The sequence below is a fragment of the Pongo abelii genome, chromosome 10 (genome assembly GCF_028885655.2).
Source record: "Pongo abelii isolate AG06213 chromosome 10, NHGRI_mPonAbe1-v2.0_pri, whole genome shotgun sequence".
In the NCBI taxonomy this organism is placed as follows: Eukaryota; Metazoa; Chordata; class Mammalia; order Primates; family Hominidae; genus Pongo; species Pongo abelii.
The window spans coordinates 120,121,824-120,147,900 of record NC_071995.2 but is presented as its reverse complement, the minus strand read 5'-3'; the positions used below and the strand labels follow the sequence as shown (position 1 = coordinate 120,147,900).

Sequence of the window (26,077 nt, the reverse complement as noted above, 5' to 3'; positions counted from 1 at the left end):
AGCAGCCACACACATGATGTAAACAAATGGCATGGCTGTGTTCCAGTAAAACTTTATTTACAAAAACAAGTCCGGGTACACTGGCTCATGCTTATAATGACAGTACTCTGGGAGGCCGAGGTGGGCAGATCACTTGAGATCAGGAGTTTGAGACCAGCCTGTCCAACATGGTGAAACCCTGTCTCTACTAAAAATACAAAACAAACAAACAAACAAACAAACCAGACAGAGGGCTGAATTTGGCCCACATGCTGTAGTTTGCCAGCCCCTGCTCTAGATCAGCCATTCTCCTACTTTTTGGTCTCAGGATCCCTTTGTACTCGATTAAAAATACAAAAAAATTAGCTGGGTGTGGTGGCGGGTGCCTGTAATCCCAGCCACTTCAGGAGGCTGAGGCAGGAGAATCGCTTGAACTGGGGAGGCAGAGGTTGCAGTGAGCTGAGATCACGCCATTGCACTCCAGCCTGGGCAACAAGAGTGAAACTCTGTCTCAAAAAAAAAAATTTTTTTTTGAAGACCCAAAAGCACTTTCACTTATATGAGTTATATTTATTAATATCTACCACATTATAATTTAAAACTGAGAAAATTTAGACTATTAATTATTTAAAAACAATAGGCTGGGCACGATGGCTCACGCCTATAATCCCAGCACTTTGGGAGGCTGAGGTGGGAGGATCGCCTGAGGACAGCAGTTTGAGACCAGCCTGAGCAACATGGCGAAACCTCGTCTCTACAAAAAATTTAAAAAATTAGCCTGGTATGGTGGTGCACGCCTTTGGTCCCAGCTATTCCGAAGGCCGAGGTGGGAGAATCGCTTCAGCCCAGGAATTCGAGGCTACAGTGAGCCATGATTGTGCCAGTGCACTCCAGCCTGGGAGACAGAGTGAGACCCTGTTTCTAAAAAAGAAAAGAAAAAAACAAAAAGAGAACAATAAGCTTATTTTGTATTAACATGAGTAATACATATTTTTTTTTTTTTTTTGAGAAGGAGTCTCACTTTGTTGCCCAGGCTGGAGTGGAGTGGCACAATCTCAGCTCACTGCAACCTCTGCCTCCTGGGTTCAAGTGATTCTCCTGCGTCAGCCTCCCAAGTAGCTGGGACTCTAGGTGCCCGCCACCACGCCCGTCTAATTTTTTGTATTTTTAATAGAGATGGGGTTTCACCGTGTTAGTCAGGATGGTCTTGATCTCCTGAACTCGTGATCCAGCCGCCTCGGCCTCCCAAAGTGCTGGGATTGCAGGCCTGAGCCACCACACCCGGCCGAGTAATACATTTTTATGAAAAATAAAAAGTAGAAGAGTGGCTTCGTTTTTCATTTTTGCCTTTTTTTGGGTTACTGTTTGGCTTGATAGGAGACTTTTGGATTCTCATATCTGCTTTTGCATTCAATGTTTTGTGACATCACATATCAGGTTTCTGGAAAACCGTGTAGACTAGTGGAGAATGATAGTCAAAAAGGCAAATATTGTCTTCATTTTAAAGTGAAAATAGTGAACCTTGTAAACTCTGTGAAGCATCTTGAGGATCTGCAGACATCCCCAGATTGTGGAGTCACTTGAGCCCAGATAGGATTTGAATTTTCACCCTGAACACCGTTGTCTCCTAGGAGATGGGTTGGATTCTTTTTTTTTTTTTTTTTTTGAGACAGAGTCTTGCTCTGTCGTCTAGGCTGAAGTGTAATGGCGCGATCTTGACTCACTGCAACCTCTGCCTCCCAGGTTCAAGCGATTCTCCTGCCTCAGCCTCCTGAGTAGGTGGATTACAAGCGCGCACCACCACGCCAGACTAATTTTGTATTTTTAGTGGAGATGGGATTTCTCCATGTTGGTCAGGCTGGTATCGAACTCCTGACCTCAGGTGATCTGCCCGCCTCGGCCTCCCAAAGTGCTGGGATTTCAGGCATGAGCCACTGCGCCAAGCCGGAGATGGGCTGGATTCTTATTCAAGCATGAGATATTTCCGGGGGGGTATTTTGGCCCCTCCCTTTTGCAACCTCCTTTCTGAGTGTTTAGATCCTTGAGGATCAGACAGAGAGGCGTTTATTTTCCGAATAGCCATTAGGATCTCACACTCTGGGGGTTTTCCCTATCCTCCATCTTAACTGGGAAACACACTGCCAAGTGCAGCCCACCTGTTGGCAAATGCAGCCACGTGGATGCTGCCTCCTCCCTGCTCATATCTGTTCTCTCTTTTTCTCCCCCGCCATCCGTCTCCTGCCTATTCCATGTGGCTGTGCCAAGGTCTTGGATGACCCCAACGAGGACCATCTGTACATGGGTAAGGAAGCCCTTTTCTTCTGCCACCCTCACCCAGGCACCACACCTGCCAATGCCCAGGGGTCCTCTCAAGGCAGCCTGTGCCCTGGCACCTTCCACAAAAGACGGCTTTCCTTTTCCTTGTCCAGCTGGCCCCAGCGGAGGACACACCCCTGGTTGGGATCAGCAGGTGGAAGGGAGTTCTTGCTGGAACTTTATCTGGATCCCCTATTCATTCATTTGCATGTATTTATTTTTTTGAGTCAGGGTCTTGCTCCGTTGCCCAGGCTTACAGTTCAGTGGTGTGATCACAGCTCACTGCAGCCTTGATCTCCCAGGCTCAAGTGATCCTCCCACCTCAGCCCCCTGAGTAGCTGGATTATAGGCATGTGCCACCATACCCAGCTAATTTTTAAAATTTCTGTAGAGACAAAGTCTCACTATGTTGTCCAGCCTGGTCTCAAATGCCTGGGCCCAAGAGATCCTCCTGCATTGGCCTCCCAAAGCATGTATTTATTGACAACCTCCTATATGGTGGGCACTGTTCTAGGTGGTACGCAGAAAAAAGGTAGAAAAACAATTTTAGATTTAATTTAACATTGTATAGGAAAAACTATAACCAGCACCCCAAACTCATGATTTCATGGATATTATCATCTAGGACAAGGCTAAAAAATTAAAAACTGAGTCAATTTAAAGAAAAACATTCAATAAATAATTGATGTGGCATATAGGTATGGCCAGATTATAAACATAGTAGGCAAATAAATGAAGTTTGGGGAGATACAGCAGAAATCACAATATGTCAAAAGTCATTTTGGCCCAGAATGGCGTTCTTAGCATAATTCTCTCACTTGGGACCCCAGATCCAGGTCAGAATGGCTTTGAGCTCTTTCTGAGGGGTGCCTTTGTTCGTTCAACAAATGTTACAATTTGTCAGACCCTGCTGTAGGTTCATCAGGGACAACATTCAAAACCCCCTGTCCTTGGGGAGCGCACCTGAGTGTGATGCATGGGTTTCGAAAGCGACAACACCGTAACAAAATAAAAACCCTGAGCAGGGCACGAGGGGCCGCCAGTTTTGGGTTGGGGGATGGAGAAATACAGTGGCTCCCTAGGGAATGTCTCACCAAGGTGACATTTGGGCAGAACACTAGGGACCAGGTGGCAGAAGGTATTTTACAACATTGTAAAGAACTTGGATTGGGCGCAGTGGCTCACGCCTGTAATCCCCGCGCTTTGGGAGTCCAAGCGGGTGGATCACCTGAGCTCAGGAGTTTGAGACCAGCCTGGGCAGCGTAGCGAAACCCCGTCTTTACTAAAAATACAAAAAGTAGCTGGGCATGGGGATGTGCACCTGTAATCTTGGCTACTCAGGAGGCTGAGGCACGAGAATCACTTGAACCTGAGAGGCGGAGGTTGCAGTGAGCCAAGATGGCGCCACTGCATTCCAGCCTGGGCAACAAAGTGAGACTGTCTCAAAAAGAAAAAAAAAAAAAAAAATTTGGCTTTGACTCTGAGGGTGATAGAAGCCATTGGGGGGTTTGAGCTGAGGAGTGGAATGAGAATAAAGAGAACACGGTCCAAGCCTCAAAGAAGAGTTTCGTGATCTGCTTGAGCTGGGCAGCTGTGGGGACAGTTTTTTACTCCTCGAGGTGGCAGTTGCAGAAAGCCATGCTAATTTGGGGTATGTGATTCCAGTGGTTTTGAAAATCCTGACATGGTTATATTTTACTTTCCAGCCACAGCCGTGTGAGCCTGAGACAGACAGGGCAGTGCATGAGGCCAGGTAGTAGGTATCAGGAAGGGTCTGCAGCTACAGGCCTGACATGCAAAGGGCAGAAAACTCAGTCCAGGTGCGGTGGCTCATGCCTGTAACCCCAGCACTTGGGAGGCTGAGGTGGGAGGATTGCTTGAGGCCAGGAGTTTGAGGCTGCAGTGAGCTATGATTGTGCCACTGCACTCTAGCCTAAGCAACAGAGCAAGACCCTGTCTCAATAAAAAAAAAAAAAAGGTGGGGGAGGGGGCTGGGCGTGGTGGCTCATGCCTGTAATCTCAGCACTTTGGGAGGCCAAGGCGGGTGGATCCCCTGAGGTCAGGATTTCGAGACCAACCTAACCAACATGGTGAAACCATGTTTCTGCTAAAAATACAAAATTAGCCAGATGTGGTGGCGCATGCCTGTAATCCCAGCTACTTGGGAGGGTGAAGCAGGAGAATCACTTCAACCTGGGAAGCGGAGGTTGCAGTGAACCGAGATCGTGCCATTACACTCCAGTCTGGGTGACAGAGCAAGACTTTGTCTCAAAAAAAAAAGGTAGAAAACTCAATCTCTATTTCTAGAGGTTAAAAAATTCCCACCCACTGCTCAGCCCCAAAAGTGGTTGAACTGTCAGCGACTGAAAATAGACCTGTTTCAACAGGCCATCCTCCCTCATGCCACCTGATTTATGGTGCTTGGGTGGGTGGGAGGATGGTGCAGAAATTCATGAAGCTTGCAAGTGAAGACTTAAATAACCAAGGCAGGAAAGGCCAGAGCTGAGGGGGCCAGCGCTGGGTTGTCTGTAGAAGCTGTACTTTAGCAGCATTGCCTTTGTTTTTAACTACAGCCTGAAGCAATGGCAAATCTGCCCTAACTCACACTGGTTGATGAAACTGAAGATGGGGAAGGCCTGGGAGAGTTCAGTTCTTTTCCTGATCAGAACCTTTAAGCCTTCTTTTTGTCTGAGTAGCTTCCCTGTTCCCCTTGGCCACCTCAGCCCTTGGAGAGCTTTGAAACAACCCTTTGGTTTCATTTTTTAAAAAATTTTTTGCCTGTAATCCCAGCACTTTGGGAGGCCGACGTGGGTGGATCACCTGATGTCAGAAGTTCGAGACCAGCCTGACCAATATGGTGAAACCCCATCTTTACTAAAAATACAAAAAATTAGCCAGGTGTGGTGGCAGGTGCCTGTAGTCCCAGCTACTCGGGAGGCTGAGGCAGAAGAATTGCTTGAACCCAGGAGGCAGAGGTTGCAGTGAGCCAAGATCGTGCCGCTGCACTCCAGCCTGGGCAACAGAGCAAGACTCCATTTCAAAAAAAAAAAAAGTTTTTTTAATTTTTGTGGGTACATGGTAGGTGGATATAGTCATAGGTTACATGAGATGTTTTAATACCGGCATGCAATGCATAATAATCCCATCATGGAAAATGGGGTATCCTCTCTGGTTTCTACTGCATGCTCATCTCATTGTGGGTGTATGATTCCAGAACAACAAGCAACCCCAGAGTCATCCTCCACTGGATTTTGAAATCGACTGTGCTCTTTTTTTTTACTTCCTAAAGTACAGCCTTGTATTCCCATTTATGCGTGTCATAGCAGAATCAAATTAAATAACTATACGACATGACCCAGCAATTCCACTCCTAGGTATATACCCAAAAGAACCGAAAACAGATGTCCACACACGAACATATCCATGTACACGAACGTTCATTGCGGCACTTCCCAACAGCCAAAAAGTAGAAACAGTCCATATGCCCCTCAACAGATGAATGGACAAAGAAAATGTGGTCTATCCATACAATGGAATATTATTCAGCCATTAAAGGGAATGAAGCACTGATCCATGCACCAGTGTGGATGAACCTCAAAAACGTGCTAATGATACTAAGTGAAAGAAGCCAGACACAAAAGGCCACATAGTGTACAATTCCATTTATATGAAATGTCCAGAACAGGCAAATCTATAGAGACAGGAAACAGATTGGTGGTAGCCAGGGGATTGAGGGAGGGAAGAATAGGGAGTGACTGCTAATGGGTATGAGGTTTTCTTTTGAGGTAATGAGAATGTTCTGGAACTAGATAGTTGTGATGATTGCCCAACATTGTGAATATACTAAATGCCACTCAATTACACGCTTTAAAATGGGTAATTTTATGTTACGTAAATTTCATCTAAAAAAAAATTTGTTTTTTGAGAGTCTTGCTCTCTTGCCCAGGCTAGAGTGCAGTGGTGCAATCTTGGCTCACTGCAACCTCCGCTGTCCAGGTTCAAGTGATTCTTGTGCCTCAGCCTCCCAAGTAGCTGGGATTACAGGCACCTGCCACCACGCCCGGCTGATTTTTGTATTTTTAGTAGAGATAGGGTTTTGCCATGTTGGCCAGGCTGGTCTCGAGCTCTTGACCTCAGGTGATTCGCCCACCTTGGCCTCCCAAAGTGCTGGGATTACACTGGCGTGAGCCACCGTGCCCAGCCCCGTGCCTTGTTTTCTTTGACCAGTGGATCCTGGGCCAATTTGAGCACTAGAAGTCAAGCCAGACTGTGGGCCTGGGGACATCAGAAATCCCTGGTTCTTTGCCTTCTGATGGAAATTTAGCAAAGCAGGACCTTGACCAGCTTGGTTCAGTGGACTGTTCCTCTCCCCAGCTCTAATACTAGTTTCTGTCTTTCTTGGTGTTTCTGGAGGTGGTTGGGAGGTGGGGAGGACAGAGAGAGAGATGGCTGTTCAGTTTCCCATGTAACAGTTTCATTCCCTTTTCTTCCCTACAGTGTTCGAACTGGTCAACCAAGGGTGAGTGTCCCAGCTCCCGGCAGGGGTGATGCGAGAAGCTTCTCTAGCTGCATAGCTGAGTGAGGTGCCACTGGGCTCTGCTCATGAGAGAGGGCAAGGGCTGGGCGGGTCTGGTTTGTGTTTCACACAAGTGTCGACCTTTCAGGCCCGTGATGGAAGTGCCCACCCTGAAACCACTCTCTGAAGACCAGGCCCGTTTCTACTTCCAGGATCTGATCAAAGGCATCGAGTACTGTAAGCAGGGCCTGCGGGAGGGCTCTCACCCAGTGGGTAGTTAGCATTCTGAGTGTGGGTGCAAAGTGGAAAGTGTCTTATTTTCTTCCTGGAGCACAGGGAGGTGGGTGGGTGGATTGGGGTTCTCTAGAGGGACAGAACTAATAGGATATATATATATATTATATATATATATATAAAGGGGAGTTTATTAAGTATTAACTTACCCGATCACAAGGTCCCACAATAGGCTGTCTGCAAGCTTGAGGAGCAAGGAGAGCCCATCTAACTCTCAAAACTGAAGAACTTGGAATCTGATGTTTGAAGGCAGGAAGCATCCAGATAGGAAAAAGACATAGGCTGGGAGACTAGGCCAGTCTAACCTTTCACATTTTTCTGCCTGCTTTATATTCGCTGGCAGCTGATTAGATTGTGGGTCTGCCTTCCCCAGCCCACTGACTCAAATGTTAATCTCCTTTGGCAACACCCACACAGACACACCCAGGATTAATACTTTGTATCCTTCAGTCCAATCAAATTGGCACTCAGTATTAACCATCATAGTGGGAAACAGAATTGTGTGAAATGCAGAATCAGGGCCAGCTGCAGAGAGCCACCCTATGGCCATGGCCCAGGAGAGCCAAAACCCTTCTTCCTGCCACTTGGCAAAATGAAGAGCAGTAGCAGTAGTGACTATTTAGCACTTTCTATGTGCACCAGGCACTGTTTGGAGCTCTATTTTTTTGTCTCTTATTCCTCCCAGTGACTCTGGGATCAGGGTCCTGTTAACCTCCTGGAACCTTAGCTTCCTCACCTGTAAAATGGGAATAACATATCTCTCACCAGGGCTGAGATCAGCCAGTTCACATCAGTGGTTTGATTGGCAGGTGTCCTTTCTGCTTCTGCTTGTTAAACATCTTAGCTCTTTTTTTTCTTTGAGATTCTTGCTCTGTCGCCCAGGCTGGAGTGCAGTGGCGCAATTTCAGTTCACTGCAACCTCTGCCTCCTGGGTTCAAGCAATTCTCCTGCCTCAGCCTCCCAAGTAGCTGGGACTACAGGTGTACGCCACCATGCCCGGCAAATTTTTCGATTTTTCGTAGAGATAGGGTTTCGCTATGTTGGCCAGGCTGGTCTTGAACTCCTGACCTCAGGTGATCCGCCTGCCTTGGCCTCCCAAAGTGTTGGGATGACAGGCGTGAGCCACCGCGCCCAGCCACCACGTTATCTCTTATCCCTGCCTGTCACACAGGATGGTTGTGAGGTTTAATTAAATGTAAAATGTGAATGTGAAACACAACGCAGGGCCGGGCCCTTCACTTGGTGCTCTGCTGCTGCTTTTACTGAAATCATCTTCATCATCATTATCACCCCAGAAATGGCAGTTGGGTCTTCCAGGCCGTAGAACTGTCCTGCACCATAGGCTGATATCCAGCCAGGAGGAGTTAGCCCAGCCCCCAGTTCTGTGTGTGGTTCACATTTTAAATCCGCCTGCTCAGGTCATTGTCGGTTTGGTAAATCAGTTGAGTATTGGCTGTTGGTAAATGAAACTATGTTTCACTGTCAGTTTCACTCCTAGCTGCGAGCCAAGCCCAGCAAAAACTTTCCATACACTGTCACTTGTGACTTAATAAATAACAGGCGATTACGCATTGCTATTGGCAGTGTTTTTTTGTTTTTTGTTGGTTTTTTGTTTTTTTTGAGACGGAGTCTCGCTCTGTCGCCCAGGCTGGAGTGCAGTGGCACAATCTCGGCTCACTGCAAGCTCCGCCTCCTGGGTTCACGCCATTCTCCTGCCTCAGCCTTCGGAGTAGCTGGGACTACAGGCGCCCACCACCAGGCCGGCTAATTTTTTGTATTTTTAGTAGAGATGGGGTTTCACTGTGTTAGCCAGGATGGTCTCGATCTCCTGACCTCGTGATCCACCCGTCTCGGCCTCCCAAAGTGCTGGGATTACAGGCGTGAGCCACTGTGCCCAGCCGGCAGTGTTTTATGTGTCATTGTTGAGAAGGGGTGGGGTGATGGTGGGCTGGGACTTCCTTGAAGACACTTTTCCCCTCATCTTTTAGAGCATGTCAGTGGGTTTGGGGAGCGGAAGGTTGGAAAAGGCCTGGGGCTGTGGGAGACAAGGCACCAGCGGTGCCTTGCCTGTGTCTCCAGGCCATGTGGCCGCATAGAGGTGCTCATGGGGTTTCCCTGCCCCTATCTCCCACCTGCTGTCTACGCCTCCCCAGTACACTACCAGAAGATCATCCACCGTGACATCAAACCTTCTAACCTCCTGGTCGGAGAAGATGGGCACATCAAGATCGCTGACTTCGGTGTGAGCAATGAATTCAAGGGCAGTGACGCGCTCCTCTCCAACACCGTGGGCACGCCCGCCTTCATGGCGCCCGAGTCGCTCTCCGAGACCCGCAAGATCTTCTCTGGGAAGGTAAGCTTGGGCCTGCCTCAGCCACAGAGTTCTGCCTGTGTTAGTGTCTTTTGGATTGTAAGCAGCAGAAACCCAACGCACACAGGCTTAAACAGTGAATCCACTGGATCAAGATACTGAGGGGTAGGCTTCAGGCTTGGCTAGATCCAGGGACTCAAACAGAAACCATCTCTCGCCATCTTTCAGTTGTTTTTCTTATTTGGTTTCCTCCACAGGTGGGTCAGGCACCCAGGGACCACGTTACTTTCTATCATTTGCCACTCAGTGGCAAGAGCATTCCTCGTTCTGAATAGCTCCTGTGAAAACCCTGGGGTTGGCTCTGATTGGCCCAACATGGGTCATGGGCCCATGCTTGAACCAATCACTGTGGCTGGGGGTAGTGGTGCTCTCATTGGCCTGGCCTGGATCCTGTGCCTGCCCCAGAACCTAGGAGACAGGATTGGTCCTGCCCCAACTCCAAGGGCTGAGAGTCAAGAGGTGGTTCTCCGAAGGCAAGCTGGAGGATTGGAGGCTGGACCGCCCCTTGTGCCCTCACACTAAGCTCTTTTTCTTGCAGGCCTTGGATGTTTGGGCCATGGGCGTGACACTATACTGCTTTGTCTTTGGCCAGGTAAGAGGGTGGCGTGTCCTGTCCCTTCAGCACTGTTGGGTGGCCCCTGGGTTAATAGTCACCCTTGTGGGGAGACAGTACTTATTTAAGAGTTATTTTAGGCTGGGCATGGTGGCTCACGCCTGTAATCCCAGCACTTTGGGAGGCTGAGGCAGGCTTATCACCTGAGGTTAGGAGTTGGAGACCAGCCTGGCCAACATGGTGAAACCCCGTCTTTACTAAAAATACAAAAAATTAGCCAGGCATGGGGGCGCATGCCTATAGTCCCAGCTACTCAGGAGGCTGAGGCAGGAGAATCGCCTGAACCCGGGAGGTGGAGCTTGCAGTGAGCTGAGATTGCGCCATTGTATTCCAGCCTGGGCAACAAGAGCGAGACTCCATCTCAAAAAATAAAATAAGAGAAGAGTTATTTTATTTCTACACCTAGATCTCAATGTGAAAAAGGATGCCTTCCTAAATATACATGTGTATGTATGTCACGATAATGTCTATGAAAAAATGATCTGTTAAAACAGAAGGATTGGCAGAGGCTCTAGAGTTTATAAATAGTTGATAAATTTAGGGCAAGGACAGCAGTTCTGCCACCTCTCCCATTTCTGAGCCCAAGGCAGACATCACTAATCAATAACTGTACTCGTTCCTCCTGAGCCTGATACTGCTCTGATGTTCTTTCCATCAGGGTATTCCTAGAGGCTTTTGTCAGAGGCATAGCATTGGAATGGAAGTTAAAAGCTGTTTACCATTATTGATTTAGGGAGTGCTGTTTGGGCTTTTCTGTTGTTGTTATTTTGTTATTATTGATATCTAGGGGCGTCTCTATTTTTTTTTTTTTTTTTTTTTGAGATGGAGTCTTGCTCTGTCACCCAGGCTGGAGTGTAGTGGTGCGATCTAGGCTCACTGCAACCTCCGCCTCCCGGGTTCAAGCCATTCTCCTGCTTCAGCCTCCTGAGTAGCTGGGACTACAGATGCCAGCCACCACACCCGGCTAATTTTTGTATTTTTGTAGAGATGGCGTTTTGCCATGTTGGCCAGACTGGTCTCAAACTCCTGACCTCAAGTGACCTGTCAGCCTGGGCCTCCCAGAGTGCTGGGATTTGGGATTACAGGTATGAGCCACCATGCCTGGCCTTCTCGTTTTAACTCTGAAGTTCAGTTTGATTATGTGAGCAATAAAAACGTAGATTTTTCCCTTTCCTGAGCTTGTGTTCTTATTGAGGAAAGCCTAAGAAACTGGTCCTATGAAGAAGTAAAGGAGTTTATAACGATTGCCTCTCAATATTTGATTAGAAAATTTTTCAAACATGTAGCAAAGCTGGAAGAACTGTCCAGTGAACACCCACATACCCGCCACCTGGATTCTACTATATTAACCTTTTCCTGTGCTTGTCTGTTCATTCCTTACCCATCCCTCAGTCCATCTGGTTTCTTAATGTATTTCAGAGTAAGTTACTACCATCTCCGCTCTTCCTTCCAAATGCCTTAGAAGGCAGTGGTTAGCTAGAGCTCAAGTCACTGCTCCTAATGAAATCGTTTTCCTTAGACAGGGGTGGTTCAGGTACCTCTCTGCCACCTTCTTCAACATTTTCAGTGCCCCGTGTAAAGATTCCTTTTCCAGCACACATGACCGAGCCACTCTTGAGTCAGGCCCTCGGCTGGGTGAAAGCATCGATTTCTCACCCAGAAGGTGGTGCAAAAATAGGCTTCGGAGTCAGCTGAATCTAGGCTTAAATCCCTCTTCGTACTTCCTGGGACACGTTATTTCTCTGAACTTCTGTTTTTCCCTTCTGTAAAATGAGAATACTACTTATTATTTCTGATGACTTCTGAGAGGATTGACAGAAATAATTCAAGTATCCATTAATTCAGCAGATATTTATTGAGCCCTTACTTTGTGCAGGAACGCGCCTAGGCACAGGAGAGTCTGCAGTGAGCAAGACAGATGGAAATCCCTGCTTTCTTGGAGCTAACATTCCCATGGGAGGGGTTAAACAATAAACAAATCTGTACGATAATGTCAGGGATAAGTGCTACGATGAGGAGTGATGTGGGCGGTGGCGGCATTGGGGGTTGTCTGTTTTAGACAGGGCTGCAGGAAGGCCACCCTGAGAAGGTGAGCTTTAGTCAGACACCTGCATGGTGGGAGAGACCAAGCCACGTAGATGTTGGTGGGAACAACATTCCAGGGATGGGGAACAGTGAATGAAAACCTCAGGGCAGGGCGTGGCGCGGTCCAGGCTAAGCCCTTGAAAATCACTGCTGCTGCCTCAAAGTCTTTTGTGTTATTCTTGTTGTTCCTGTTGTTCACCTGGCAAGTGGGTGACGAGCAGTGTTTGCTTTGGTGTAAGTAGGTAAACTGAGGCCCAGCTACAGAGGGAGGCTGCAGTGTGCTTGGGAAAGGCTCTAGCCCTTCGAGAGGGCCATTCCTGGCTCCGCCCTGCGTCGGCCAGGCCCCACACCCCTGTGTCTGGGCCATTCTCGGGGAGAATGGGAGCTGCTTGCCCCCTAGCCTGGGCCGCGATTGTTGATTTCTCTGCTGTATCCTATGTGGAGTGGCACAGCACAGGTGGCCCTCGAAGGGCAGATGTGGCCACCATTGACCGCCACTCTGTCCCTGGCCTCTTTGCAGTGCCCATTCATGGATGAGCGGATCATGTGTTTACACAGTAAGATCAAGAGTCAGGCCCTGGAATTTCCAGACCAGTGAGTATCTCCCGCCGTCCCGCATCTCTCCTGTCCGAGTTCTTGGAGGTCCCATGTCTCCCACCCTGACGCCTCTCCATCCCCAGACCCGACATAGCTGAGGACTTGAAGGACCTGATCACCCGTATGCTGGACAAGAACCCTGAGTCGAGGATCGTGGTGCCAGAAATCAAGGTACCCTTGGCTCAGCCTGTGCCCCGTGCTTGGAATTGTTTGGCTCAGCCCTGCCTCAGCCAGACCCCAAACCCTTGTGTCCACAGCGCCACACCCTCCTTGGCACCGCTGTTCTCCCATGCCCCAGGGCCTCTGAGCTGCTGGGGGCTGTTGAGGGCTGGGGAGAAAGACTTGGGCGTTGTGTGCACTGTGACTGTGGGAGTGGGATCTATGACCCGCCAGCCTGCACTTGCTCCGATTGGCGTGGGCTGATGGGATCCACCCTCTGCAGACCAGCATGGGGCCTCCGTGCTCCACACCCTGCTCCCAGAGCTCAGGTCCTTTCCAAAGGCCAGTCCCTTTGAGAAACTGCAGTGAGGATGGGAGGAAATTCATGAGTAATTCGACCTCCCCAGCCTGCTGAATCCCACACTCTTGCAGAAAGCACTTTTAGGAAAGTGTATTCTCCTACACATCTCCACTAATGCCACACACATATATCTGGCCCTTTAAGAAATCTAGAGATTTGCCCTGGGACTTCCTAGGCAGTTAGCTAACTGGCATTTGAAGGTCTTAACAGCCCAAAAAGTCATGGATTGGGGCTTGGACCCCAGGGGACAGACCCCTGCCTGGGTTCTCTCCTGATCGTGTCCTGCCAGCTGGTCCCACCATGCCTCCAAGCCTCTCTCTCCTGCTGTGAGATGGAGAGAATGCTGCCTGCTGTGTGCTGAGCCTCCCAGGTGTCAGGGATTGTGGCTGAGGAGTGATGGATGCTCCTTAGGCAGCCAGGCAAGGCAGATGCCAAATTCCCATCACTTGGGCCAAGACCTGGGGCCGGATGGAGAATCGCCCCACTCCCATTTCAGCCTCGTAGCTCCTCCCGTCCTGTCTCTCTGTCTTCACGTTTCCGCCCCTTCGCTCACCCCTGCCCTCTGCTCGCCAGCTGTTTTGCATGCCTGACCACAGGCCCTCGCCTCTCCCTCCTGCATGCCCTCGTGGCTCCGCTCGCTGGCAGGGCCCTCCGGGAGCCAGCCGCACCTGCCCCTCACCCCTCCTGTCGTTCGTTGAAGCTGCACCCCTGGGTCACGAGGCACGGGGCGGAGCCGCTGCCGTCGGAGGATGAGAACTGCACTCTGGTCGAAGTGACCGAAGAGGAGGTCGAGAACTCAGTCAAACACATTCCCAGCCTGGCGACCGTGGTAAGGTGGATGGACCCCTGACCCAGAGCAGGGACCCAGGAGCCTGAGGTGGGGCCTGGCCAGGACAAGCCGGACACGGGCGGGTGCCTGGGAGTCAGGAGATGTCCAGGGGCCGCCCCTAACCCACAGCTGCTGGCCTTTGGGCCTCGGTCACGTATCAGGCCAGGTGACCCCTGCATCTTCTGAGCCAGGTTCCGTGTTACCATAGGGAGGGGGGAGATTCTCCCTCTGGAATTCCTGCTTTCAGAGCTTATCAGGGGAGAGGAAGTAGGAGAAGTACCAGGCAGGGGCAAGGGTTGGGAGCCGGAGCCGAGGTCTCTAAGCCAGGATTCCCACCCAGCTGGAATTTTAGGCTCCAGGGTGGATGGCGCAGCACATCTCATGTGTGCTGTGTGGGCAGCCACCAGGGGTAGGGGCAGGGACTTCCATGCACACACTCAGAAAGTTCTGTCCGTCTCCTGAGGGTGAGATTTTGCTTAGGAGCCAGCAGGTCCCCTTTTATGGCCTTGAATTTGGATCCTGACCCAGGAAGAAGGAGCCAGAATGTAGAGTCCTCAGGCCTAACCTTGGAGGCTCTGGGAATCGCCACTGACCAAGTCCCTGTCCAGGAGAGCAGTTAGCTCCAAGAGGGAGACCAGGAGTCCCAGGGATCCAGGTTCCAGGCAGCAGGCTTGGGGACAGAGACCAGCAGGTTGTCCCACCACAGCCACCTCGAAAGGCCTGGTTGCAGTTGGCCAGCACTAGTCCTAGTGGGCTGGCGGGCCCCTGGGCTCTGGGAGGGACCCTTGAGACTGTCTGGAAAGGCACAGAAGGTCCAGCTGTGAAGGATTGCCCCTGTAGGAGCCCAGATGCTGCTCCTGCTCCTCCCGCTTTGCACTTCTCCTCTCTGCTTCCCCACACACTTCCTCTCTCCTCCTCCCAAAGCTGAGCCCTGGCTGGGGCATCCATCCACATCTTCCTCCACTCTTTCCCCACCTGGGGCTGTGCATGACCTTCACTGTTGAAGACCCACGCACACCCACCTACCCTTCCTCAACCACCCCTTGTGCCTATAGACGAGGAGGCAGCTGGCGTCGGACTCTGCACCCACCATGGGTTACTCTGTTCCAGGCTCAGGAGGTTCTAGTCCTGAATCAGCTGCCCTCCCTTTCCTTCCCGGGTCTCAGGGGCAGGTTCTTGGGAGAAAGCGTCTGGCCCTGGAGGTCTGGAGTAGGCATTCATTATTCGGGAAACACTTGTTGAACACCGAGTGGTTTCTCAGGCCTGTGCTGGGAGCAGGGGCTGGGTGGAGTGATGAACAAAACCCCCATGGTTTCTGCCATGCTTGAGAGGCAGATGCTGGTCAAACCAACAAACATATGTACAGTGCAGTAGAGGGACCGCAGGACATGCCCCTAATGGAGGCACACTTGGCCCCACTGGGAAGAAGTGGATAGACACTGAGAGGATGGTAGGGTGTTAACTCCGCTGAGAGAGGGCGGAGGGGCTAACACACACTGGGTGGAGTCACTGAAGCAGGGCAAGGAAGGTGGAGGGAGGGTGTGGCGAGGTTTTACATCTTTACTCCAAGAGCATGGGTTTGAATCAGGGTTTGAACCAGGGCAGCTGGAGCAGGGATGGGCGGGTAGATACTGGGAAGTGGTCTGACTTGGGACAAGATGGCAAGGTCCAGGCCCCCTGCATGTGTTCATCATTTAGCAAACACGGAGCAGCCAGTGTGTGCTAGGCACAGGTGTCAAAGATGAGCTCAGCCCAGTGCCTGATCTCGGGGGTGGGGGGGCTGGGGGGCTGGGGGAGGGGCTCCTGGCCTTATAAGAAAGATGGACCTGGGAAGAATCAGCCTCCTGTGTGATCAGAGGCCAGTGCAGAGAGATGCAAGGGCTGGGGGCTTCACAGAGGAGGAGCTCCTGTTCTGGGTTGACAAGACCACAGGGGAGGCGGCAGGGTGGGCTCACCTGGGGAGTGACACCTGCCCAGACTCAGAGGAAAGAGGGGCTGGCATGTCCCAGTGACTGACTGTAAGAACCTCAGTAGGGGAAGAGGACTTATTCTCTCTTTTTTTTTTTTTTTTGAGACGGAGTTTTGCTCTTGTTGCCCAGGCTGGAGTGCAGTGGTGTGGTCTCGGCTCACTGCAACCTCCGCCTCCCAGGTTCAAGCAATTCTCCTGCCTCAGCCTCCCGTGTAGCTGGGATGACAGGTGCCCACCGCCACGCCCAGCTAATTTTTGTATTTTTAGTGGAGACGGGGTTTCTCCATGCCGGCCAGGCTGGTCTCAAACTCCTGACCTCAGGTGATCCACCTGCCTCAGCCTCCCAAACTGCTGGTATTACAGGCATGAGCCACTGCGCCCGGGCCCCGCCCCCCCGCCCCCTGCTCCTTCTTTTAAATTGAGGTAGAATTCACATAACTTAAAATTAAAGCGAACAATTCAGTGGCATTTGGGACATTCACAGTGACATGCAATTATCCCCTCAATAGTTCTGAACATTTTCATTACTTCACACCCCCGCCCATCAGCAGTGACTCTCCATTCACCTCACCCCAGCCCTGGCACGCACTCACCTGCCCTCTGTGTCTATAGATTTGTGTATTCTGGTGGAATCCTACACTCTGAGGCCTTTCGGGCGTGGCTACTTTGATGTGGCAGAAGGTTTTCAGGGTCCGTTCGTGTTGTAGCATGGATCAGTGCTTCACTCCTTATGGCTGAATCATGTTCCATTGCACGGACAGACTGCTTTGAGTTTATCTTCTTCGTTTGATGGGCATTTGGGTGTTTGCATCTTTTGGTAAATCAGTGTTTCTTAAACACTTATTTTTCTTGTTAGCAGCAAATGCTGTCAGAAGCTCCGTGAATTCCCGAAACAGCTTGAAGGGGCACCGTGCCCTGGTTGGGGTGGGGTGAGGGGCCCAGTGACTCTTATGGGGCCCACAGGCCATTCCCTTCACGGGAAATGGCAGCCAAGAGCATCACCAAGAGTGACTGGTTCACGTCCTTGCTCCAGAACTTTCTGGGGCTCTCTGGCTGACCACAGGCCAAGTTCCAGACCCCTCTGGGTGGGGATTCTGAGTCAGGGAGTGAGGGGACCAGATCTGGGTTTTGGAAAGGATGGGAGGGAGGGAGGTGGAAAGCAGGGAGGCCTGGGAGAGACGCTGAGCAGTGGCTGAGGGTGTGGTGCAGGACAGCACCTTTTCCCAGAGGATTCTTTCGGCGGGGGTTGGTTGCAAGGTGGTGCTGCTCAGTTTCTCTCGAAGTCTGCCATCGGCCACCAGCCCTGGGAGCTGGCAGGGGCTGGGGAGAAGGAAGAGGGAGGATGTTGCCCAGAATCGCCCCCACCTGGCCAAGCAGTTGCCTGCCACCTCCTCTTTTCTCCCTCTTCAGATCCTGGTGAAGACCATGATACGTAAACGCTCCTTTGGGAACCCATTCGAGGGCAGCCGGCGGGAGGAACGCTCACTGTCAGCGCCTGGAAACCTGCTCACGTGAGTGGCTGCCTGCCTTCTTGGGTGGGGGAGTGGTGGTTGGAGGCTGAGCTTGGGGCAGCCCTGCCCAGACCACTCTGCACAGGTCCTCCCTGAAGTGGTGCCATCTGGAGAGACTCAGATGAAACCCACCTGGTGCACTGGGACAGTCAGCACCCCAACTTGGGCTCAGCCCACCTCCTTTTGCTGACAGCTAATGCACCTGAAGTTTACCTTTCTTGGGTACTTGCTCTGTAGCTGGGGGGCTCTTGGTCAGTCAGAAGAAAAGCACTTTTATGGCCCAGGAGCGTGAGTGCCTGATGGGGAGGTTTGAGGCTCTGTGCTGGGCGAGCAGTGTGGTCTCACTCAGGACCCTGTGTGTCCATGCAGAGAGGTGTCCACTCACCTGCTGTCAACGCCACCCTGGCTCCAGCTCTATGAAGCTGGTGTTTGGGGTCTGAGTGTCTCTGGGTGGGGGAATGGGCATCCCGTGGATCCCAAGGGTCCCTTCTCACTTCCCTTTTCCCTCCCTCTGGTGATTCCAGCAAAAAACCAACCAGGGAATGTGAGTCTCTGTCTGAGCTCAAGGTAACGCCCGCCTGCCTGTGCCGTAGCCTCTGCTGGGGCCTGAGGGGGGTGGGTGGGCAGCTGCAGAGCACGGGGGCATCCCCACCCAAGCAGATGCTCCTTCCAGCCTGGGCTGTTGTGGCCGGGCTCACCGTGGGCCTCCAAACCCAGTATTAGAATGAGGGGCCTCGGGGGCTTGGACCTGATGGTGGGTCATGCATGTGGGCTGGGGCTGTGGGTGCATGGCGCTCCAGCTGGAATGCCTGAGAATGCACCCAGGTCTGAAGATCCTGTGTGGCACCCATGTCTTCTCAGTGCACGTCAATGGCATTGAAGCTCTGTCACGGGGCCCGTGGGTGCCCCCCCGAGTCCGCATGGTCAGCGCATAGGTCAGGCATGCTGTACTGTGTGGCTCTTCGCTAGGGGCTCTCCAGCCTCCACTTCTCTTTCTATGATGTGTTTAGACCTAGAAAATAAGTCCCCTTCCTGCCTGTTGCAGAGTAATGTAAGAGTTCCCTCAGCTGAGTGGATGCAGATCTTCTTGCTGTCTGCCACCCTTCCTTCATACACATACCCAGCCCAGGTGACCAGAACCTCCCAGGACAGATGAGGCTTTGTGTCCTTATGAGACTGGGAGAACCTGCTGGGCACCCCTGCTGCAGGTGCTGTGGTGGTGGGGACCCCACTGCCCTTCCCACTGAGCCCGTTGTGGCCACCTGACTCAGTGGGAGCTCCAGGCAGTCACTTCTGTTTCTTAAAAACAGCTTTACTGAGGTACAATTCACATACCATGTAATTCACCCGTGGGAAGTATATGATTCAGTGGTTTCTAATACAGAGTTCTGCAGCCATCACCACCATCAACCTTACGACATTTTCATCAGCCCAGAAATACACCCTACACTCCTTAGCTGTCCCCATCCAACTCCCCCACCCCAGTAACCACTCATCTTTTAGTTTTCTATGGATTTTCCTACTCTGGACGTTTCATATAAATGGCGTCATACACTACGTGGCCTTCTGTGTCTGGCTTCTTTCTCTCAGCATCATGTTTTCAAGGTTCATCCATGCTCTACATGTATTAGTGCTTCATTCCTTTTTGTGGCCAAATAATATTCCATTGTATGGATGCACCTCACTTTGTTCATCCATTCCTCTGTGGATGGACTTGTCTCCACCTTTTGGCTATCAAATGAAGACTGATGCTATGAACATTCGTGTACAAGTGTTAGGAGGTGGCTTACGAGATGAAATGGATTGACCAGCAGGCTGGGTGCGGTGGCTCACGCCTGTAATCCCAGCACTTTGGGAGGCCGAGGCAGGTGGATCATGAAGTCAGGAGTTTGAGACCAGCCTGGCCAATATGGTGAAACCCCGTCTCTACTAAAAATACAAAAATTAGCCGGGCACGGTGGCACGCACTTGTAGTCCCAGCCACTCGGGAGGTGAGGCAGGAGAATCGCTTGAACCGGGAGGTGGAGGTTACAGTGAGCTGAGATCGCATCATTGCACTCCAGCCTGGGCAACAAGAGCAAAAATCTGTCTCAAAAAAAAAAAAAAAAAAAAAAGGCCGGGCACGGTGGCTCACACCTGTAATCTCAGCACTTTGGGAGGCCGAGGCAGGCGAATCACGAGGTCAGGAGATCGAGACCATCCTGGCTAACACAGTGAAACCCCGTCTCTACTAAAAAATACAAAAAAATTAGCCGGGTGTGGTGGCGGGCACCTGCAGTCCCAGCTACTCAGGAGGCTGAGGCAGGAGAATGGTGTGAACCCGGAAGGTGGAGCTTGCAGTGAGCCGAGATTGTGCCACTGTACTCCAGCCTGGGCGACAGAGCAAGACTCTGTCTGAAAAAAAAAAAAAAAAAAAGAAAAAGCAAAAGAAATGGATTGGCCACCCATCCCGTGGGAGTCAGGGCTTATATGGTAATCTAGGAGGAACATCTGTTTGGGAATTATTTATGCTTTTGAGAGAAACCTTGCCCTCCAGCATAGAGCAGGGAAAATGGCAGTCCTTCAGAACCGGTCTTCAGCAGCCTCAGAAGGCAGACACAGTCCCCAGCTTGTGCCCAGAGAGATGCCTGGGCAGCCCAGCCTTGGGTGTGAGCCTCACGGATGATGGAGTGGAAACCCAGCAGGCTGGCCTTTCCTCGGCCTTCCTCCTCTCAATCTCCATTTTAGGGTCTGCCAAACTGGGGCTGCCTCCTGTCTGTGAGCAAGTCTGCTGTTGGTTTCTTTTCTATTTTCTTTCTTTCTTTCTTTCTTTTTTTTTTTTGAGACAGGGTCTTGCTCTGTCGCCCAGGTTGGAGTGTTGGAGTGTAGTGGTGTGATCTTGGCTCACTGCAACCTCTGCTTCCTAGGCTCAAGCGATTCTCCTGCCTCAGCTTCCTGAGTAGCTGGGATTACAGACGTGTGCCACCATGCCCAGCTAATTTTTGTATTTTTTTAGTAGAGACGGGGGTTTCACCATGTTGGCCAGGCTGGTCTTGAACTCCTGACCTCAAGTGATCCGCCTGCCTAGGCCTTCCAAAGTACTGGGATTACAGGCGTGAGTCACTGCGCCTGGCCTTATTTTCAATGAGATCAAAATTGCAAGACACCAGCAGATGGAGACTGGCTCAAAGGGCTGTACTGCCCCTTCCTTCCCTCACCTGGGATCCCCTGCCCTCAGCCCCCAGCAGGTGGGATGCCTTGGTCATGGGAGCTCACAGAGCTGATTCAGGCACTGGGGGTCTTGGACTGGAGGCCTGCCTGCCGTCTGCAGTGAGACCCAGCCCCTACCAACAGGCAACTGTGAGAGCAGAGACTGAGGGCCTGACCTAATGTCTAGTTACAGGGCCCTCCTCCCCGGGGACCTTACCCGCATTCTCCATCAGAAACATAGCAAGCCAGACATCACGCTTCCTTTCCCTTGTGTAAGGACAGTCTCCCTCCTGGACAGGAGACACGGATTGTTGTGGGGGAAGGACAGTAACCCATGTGGCATGCCCGGTGGCCTCCCTAAGAACGGGGGAGCTGTGTGATGTTGGTGAGGGGATAGGCCCCTCCTCGGGGATTCCCCTCGCACCTGTCACACCGTCCACGCTGTCACACCGGCGGCTCCAGCCTGGGCTCTTCAGGGACACAAGGGCTCTCCTCCTCCCACTTCCAAGAAGGAAGGGGCCTCCTCTTCTGTCTGAGGTGCTCCTCCCTCAGGGCTGGCTGCAGGAGAGCTGAGGTGGGAGGATCCCTGGAGCAGTTGTCATCAGCCCTTTCTTGAGGGCCAGCTGTGTGCCAGGCCAGGCAGGGGAGGCTCTGATCACCCCCACACACAAGGAACTCAACATCTGGTGACTGAGGACAAGCGTCACAGTCCCTTCCCTGTAAGAGCTCATAGCCTAAGTGGGGGATCGAAGTACCTAAAAACCTGGTATGACAGGCGCCGTGGGGTGGGGGGTGCCTTCTACTTGGGATTTGTGCAGTGAATTTTGGTGTTACATAGTTTTGGAACTACTGTACAGTTCCTTGCTATTTTTTGGCAAATGATGCTGGTCTTTCATTTACAGAGGGGCTGGGTGCAAAGTCTCCTTTGAAAAATTTATGTGAGCAAGGAAAAGGGAAGAGGATCTCAAAGACTGGGTTACGTAGATCATGTTCCAGGGGGTGCGCGACGGCCCACTTGGGCAGGGGGCCCAGATGTGGGAGCAGCTGGCTCAGGGCCTCGCTGGCATTTCTCAGAGTCTTAATGTTGGTTTTCTGTTCGGTGAGCAGGAAGCAAGGCAGCGAAGACAACCTCCAGGGCACCGACCCGCCCCCCGTGGGGGAGGAGGAAGTGCTCTTGTGAGAGGCAGTCCCTGCGTGGAAAGTTGCGGGGCCCCCGCCCCCGGGTCCCCCGCACGCATGCATCCACAGCGGCCAGAGGAGGCCATGGAGCCCGAGTAGCTGCCTGGATCGCTCGACCTCGCATGCACGCCGCGTCGCCTCTGGGGGGCTGCTGCACCGCGTTTCCATAGCAGCATGTCCTACGGAAACCCAGCACGTGTGTAGAGCCTCGATCGTCATCTCTGGTTATTTGTTTTTTCCTTTGTTGTTTTAAAGGGGACAAAAAAAAAAAAAAAAAAAAGGACTTGACTCCATGATGTCGACCGTGGCCGCTGGCTGGCTGGACAGGCGGGTGTGAGGAGTTGCAGACCCAAACCCACGTGCATTTTGGGACAATTGCTTTTTAAAACGTTTTTATGCCAAAAATCCTTCATTGTGATTTTCAGAACCATGTCAGATATACCAAGTGACTGTGTGTGGGGTTTGACAACTGTGGAAAGGCGAGCAGAAAACTCCGGCGGTCTGAGGCCGTGGAGGTGGTTGTTGCGTTTGAGAGGGAGTAGGGGGCTAGATGTGGCTCCTAGTGCAAACCCGAAACCGTGGCACCTTCCAGAGCCGTGGTCTCAAGGAGTCAGAGCAGGGCTGGCCCTCAGTAGCTGCAGGGAGCTTCGATGCAACTTATTTGTAAGAAGGATTTTTAAATTTTTTATGGGTAGAATTGTCAGGAAAACAGAAAGGGCTTGAAATTTAATAAGTGCTTCGGGAAGGGGATTTTCCAAGCCTGGAAGGGTATTCGGCAGCTGTGGTGGGGAAACATTTCTCCTGAAAGACTGAACGTGTTTCTTCATGACAGCTGCTCGAAGCAGGTTTCTGAGATAGTTGACCGAGCTCTGGTAAATCTCTTTGTCAAATTACAAAAACTTCAGGGTGAAATCCTGTGCTTCCATGTACATTACATGGCTTAAGATTAAACAAAAAAAGTTTTCAAGTCTCTAACTAGAGTGAACCCTAGAGCACAGTAGTTCAGAAATGATTTAGAGCTTCCAGGATATATTTCACGGCTTCAGGCGTGTGGTCAGTTAGAACCGATGAAACCTACACCCGCCTGTATATATTAGCAGCTTAGCTTGTTCATAACCTGTATATTCTAAAGACTGCTAAGGTTTTGTTTTCATTTTAAATCCTAGCTGATTGTTGTGGTCAATGAAATACCCAGTTTCTGGAGGGCCAGGTGGGAAATGCTTTCACTGGACTAACACACAAATGATCATCCTGAGGATCTGAGCTTCCCTAGACTCCACACAATAACCTTGGGGCAGCCTTTTAGAGAAGACTTGAAACCCACAGCACTCCTCAGGGTATGAGGAAACCAGGGCTTGGCACAGGAAGTTCCCCTTTGTAGCTAAAAGTCCAGAAAGAAAGGTTCATCTTTTTGACTTCCACCTGATATTGGGAAGTTTGGTTGAGGTTCAAGTGTGACTCCTTCCAGAGCCACAGGTAGCGGAGTGTGAAGTTGAGGGGGAGGAAAGCTGGAAGGACTCTGCCCTGGGAGATTCCCAGCTCTGCTTTCCAGAGCTTGGTGGAATCTGGGCTGGGGAAAGACGGCACCGGGAAACTCTGCTTCCCCATCGTTTCCATCTGATCAGCCGTGGTGTGAGGACTTCTCAGACAAAGGCAAGGCCTCATGCCCCTGCCCAGCCCATTCACGGAGCCCTGGGCCTTCTTGGCTTCCATAGATCCTAAGCTCTTGACTGTAGTTTAGCCAGACTTGTTTTGCTATCTTATAAGCAGTTCAGAATTAGGGAATGCTGGTTTTGAAGAGCAAAGGACAGGGTTAGTTGTCTGGCCTGCTTGCTGGGTCTTTGTAACCCAGCACTTCCTCTTGCCCTCCTGGATTTACGTTTATGGGGAGAGGACTCAATAGCTCCACCCCTTCTGGCACCAGATGGGGCTTGGTTAGTTTGCAATAAGCACCTTGCAGAAGTTAAAGCCAGCGGGTCCCTAGTCTTAGGCCCAGCCTGCTTGTGTGGGCTCTGGCCTGGCCCAGTGGCTGGCCCAGGGGGCAGCAGTGCTCAGAGCTTCTGCAGGGCTTCTCTTGTTTACACAGCTGCATCAGACAATGCCATTTCTCCCCACCACGGAACCTTCCATCTAAGATTTCTTCCGGGGAATGCCAGCAATCAGGCAGCACCCAGCTGTGGGGGCAGTGGGGTGGGGAAGACCCACATTGATGACTTTTTTTTTTTCTTTTAATGAAGAAACACCAAAGAAAGCTGTGGAAAGGACCGCCCCACATGAAAAGGATAAGCCAAGATGGCTGTAAACACAAAGCATTTGAGCTGCCATTCTTGGAGCACATTGATTTTTCAAAAGCCAGCTCTGTCAGGAAAGGAGGTGCTGTTATGAGCAGCTCTTCCAGTGGGCAAAGAGGACACCCATAATTTCTTCCATTGCTAGCTCATCTGTGGGACCAATTTGGTGTAAGCAACCTGTGGCCTGCACCTGTGGCCTCGAAGGAAGCACAAACCCTCCATCCACTTCCCATTTCCTCTGCCCTTTTCCACCTCCCCCTTCCATCCCACCAGCTGCCAGTGGCTCCCAGAAAGCCTTACTGAGCCCCTTGTTGACACTTGGGGCTGCAGAGGCCTCTCCCCACGGGTCTGGCCTTTCCTGAGAGGCAGGTCTTCCGTCCTCAGAGCCTTTCTGGAACAAGGAGAATGCCTATGCAGGTGGACACACAGGCCTGGCCTGTCGCTCTCACTTGTCTTCCAGTGGGGGAACTTCACGTTGCTGAGTGGAAGAACCATGACCTCCACTTGCTTCCAAGGTGCTAGGGAAGTTTCAGGGTACGCTGGTTTCCCTCTCCAGCTGGAGGCCGAGTTTCTGGGGACTGCAGACTTTTCTACTCTGTGATCGATTCAATGCCCGATGCTTCTGTTTCATTCCCGACCCTTTCTACTATGCATTTTCCTTTTATCAGGTGTATAAAGTTAAATACTGTGTATTTATCACTAAAAAGTACATGAACTTAAGAGAAAAGTAAGCCTTTCGTGTTTTTCCACAGATGTTTAAGCTTCTCTGTAAAGTTGAAATAAACAGACAGCAAAATGGTGCCAAGCCTGGGCCTCTTCGGGAGGTTTGTATTGGTGGTTGTTTATTTAGGCCGCCTGCCCTGATGTCTGTATTCCTTCCTCAGGCTGACAGCGAGGTCAGATGCCCAAGTCAAGGCTAATGTATTCAGCAAATCTCTAATTTAGAGCATGTCCTAGGACCTCGCTACTCAGTGTGGCTCCCAGACTAGCAGCGCCAGTGTCACCTGTGAGTGGGTTAGGTGCCAGCCGGGCACGGTGGCTCACGCCTGCAATCCCAGCACTTTGGGAGGCCAAGGTGGGAGGATTGCTTGAGGCTAGGAGTTCGAGACCAGCCTGGACAACATGGCAAGACCCATCTCTAAAAAAAAAAAAAAAAAAAAAAAATTTAAAAATTAATTGAGTGTGGTGGTGCATGCCTATGGTCCCACAGCTACTCGGGAGGCTGAGGTGGGGGATTACGTGAGCCCCGGAGGTCAAGGCTGCAGTGAGCGAGCTGTGATCATGCCACTGCACACCAGCCGGGCAACAGGGCGAGACCCTGTCTCAAAAATTAAAAGAAAAAAATGCAGATGCCCAGGCTTGGCGTAAACCTGCTCCCCAGGTGACTCGTCTGCGTGCTGAAGTTTGAGCAGCACTGCTTTCGCAGGCAGGTAATTGTGAGATTCTGGTGGAGGCCAGACAGGTGGGCAGCCCCCGAGCAGTCTTAGTCACACTGAACTATGGCCTGGTGTGCCACATGATCCTTTACCCCACGAGGTAGGGATTAACCCCGTTTTATGGATCATCGTCTGTGAGGTGAGGCTCCAAAAAGTTAAGTCAGTTGTCCAAGGGTTAGAATTTGCCAGCAAAACCCTTCTGGTTTTCTTTTTTTCTTTTTTGAGACAGGGTCTCGTTCTGTTACCCAGGCTGGAGTGCAGTGGCAGTCTCGGCTCACTGCAACCTCCACCTCTCAGGCTTAAGTGATCCATCCACTTTGGGTTCCAAAGTAGCTGGGACCACAGGGGCCCACCACCACACCAGCCCCCACACCCAGATAAT

General features: G+C 51.2%; 1 protein-coding gene across 9 annotated transcripts in view; it reads left to right on the top strand.

The window, feature by feature from the left end:
* Nucleotides 1–26,077, top strand: part of CAMKK2 (calcium/calmodulin dependent protein kinase kinase 2) — a 76,740-nt gene that overhangs the window by 31,199 nt on the left and 19,464 nt on the right. For 2 of the 9 annotated variants that reach the window (XM_024256495.3, XM_063711950.1), the window contains exons 7-15: nt 2,245–2,281; nt 6,793–6,814; nt 6,960–7,048; nt 9,259–9,458; nt 10,015–10,068; nt 12,695–12,768; nt 12,855–12,942; nt 13,992–14,120; nt 17,500–17,600. In XM_024256495.3, coding sequence (XP_024112263.1) covers nt 2,245–2,281; nt 6,793–6,814; nt 6,960–7,048; nt 9,259–9,458; nt 10,015–10,068; nt 12,695–12,768; nt 12,855–12,942; nt 13,992–14,120; nt 17,500–17,600 — 794 coding nt within the window. Of the gene's footprint in view, nt 1–2,244; nt 2,282–6,792; nt 6,815–6,959; nt 7,049–9,258; nt 9,459–10,014; nt 10,069–12,694; nt 12,769–12,854; nt 12,943–13,991; nt 14,121–17,499; nt 17,601–18,124; nt 18,168–18,645; nt 19,158–21,896; nt 25,065–26,077 lie in introns of those variants that run through there. The other 7 variants (XM_024256487.3, XM_024256488.3, XM_024256490.3 and 4 more) reach the window with 7 other exon arrangements.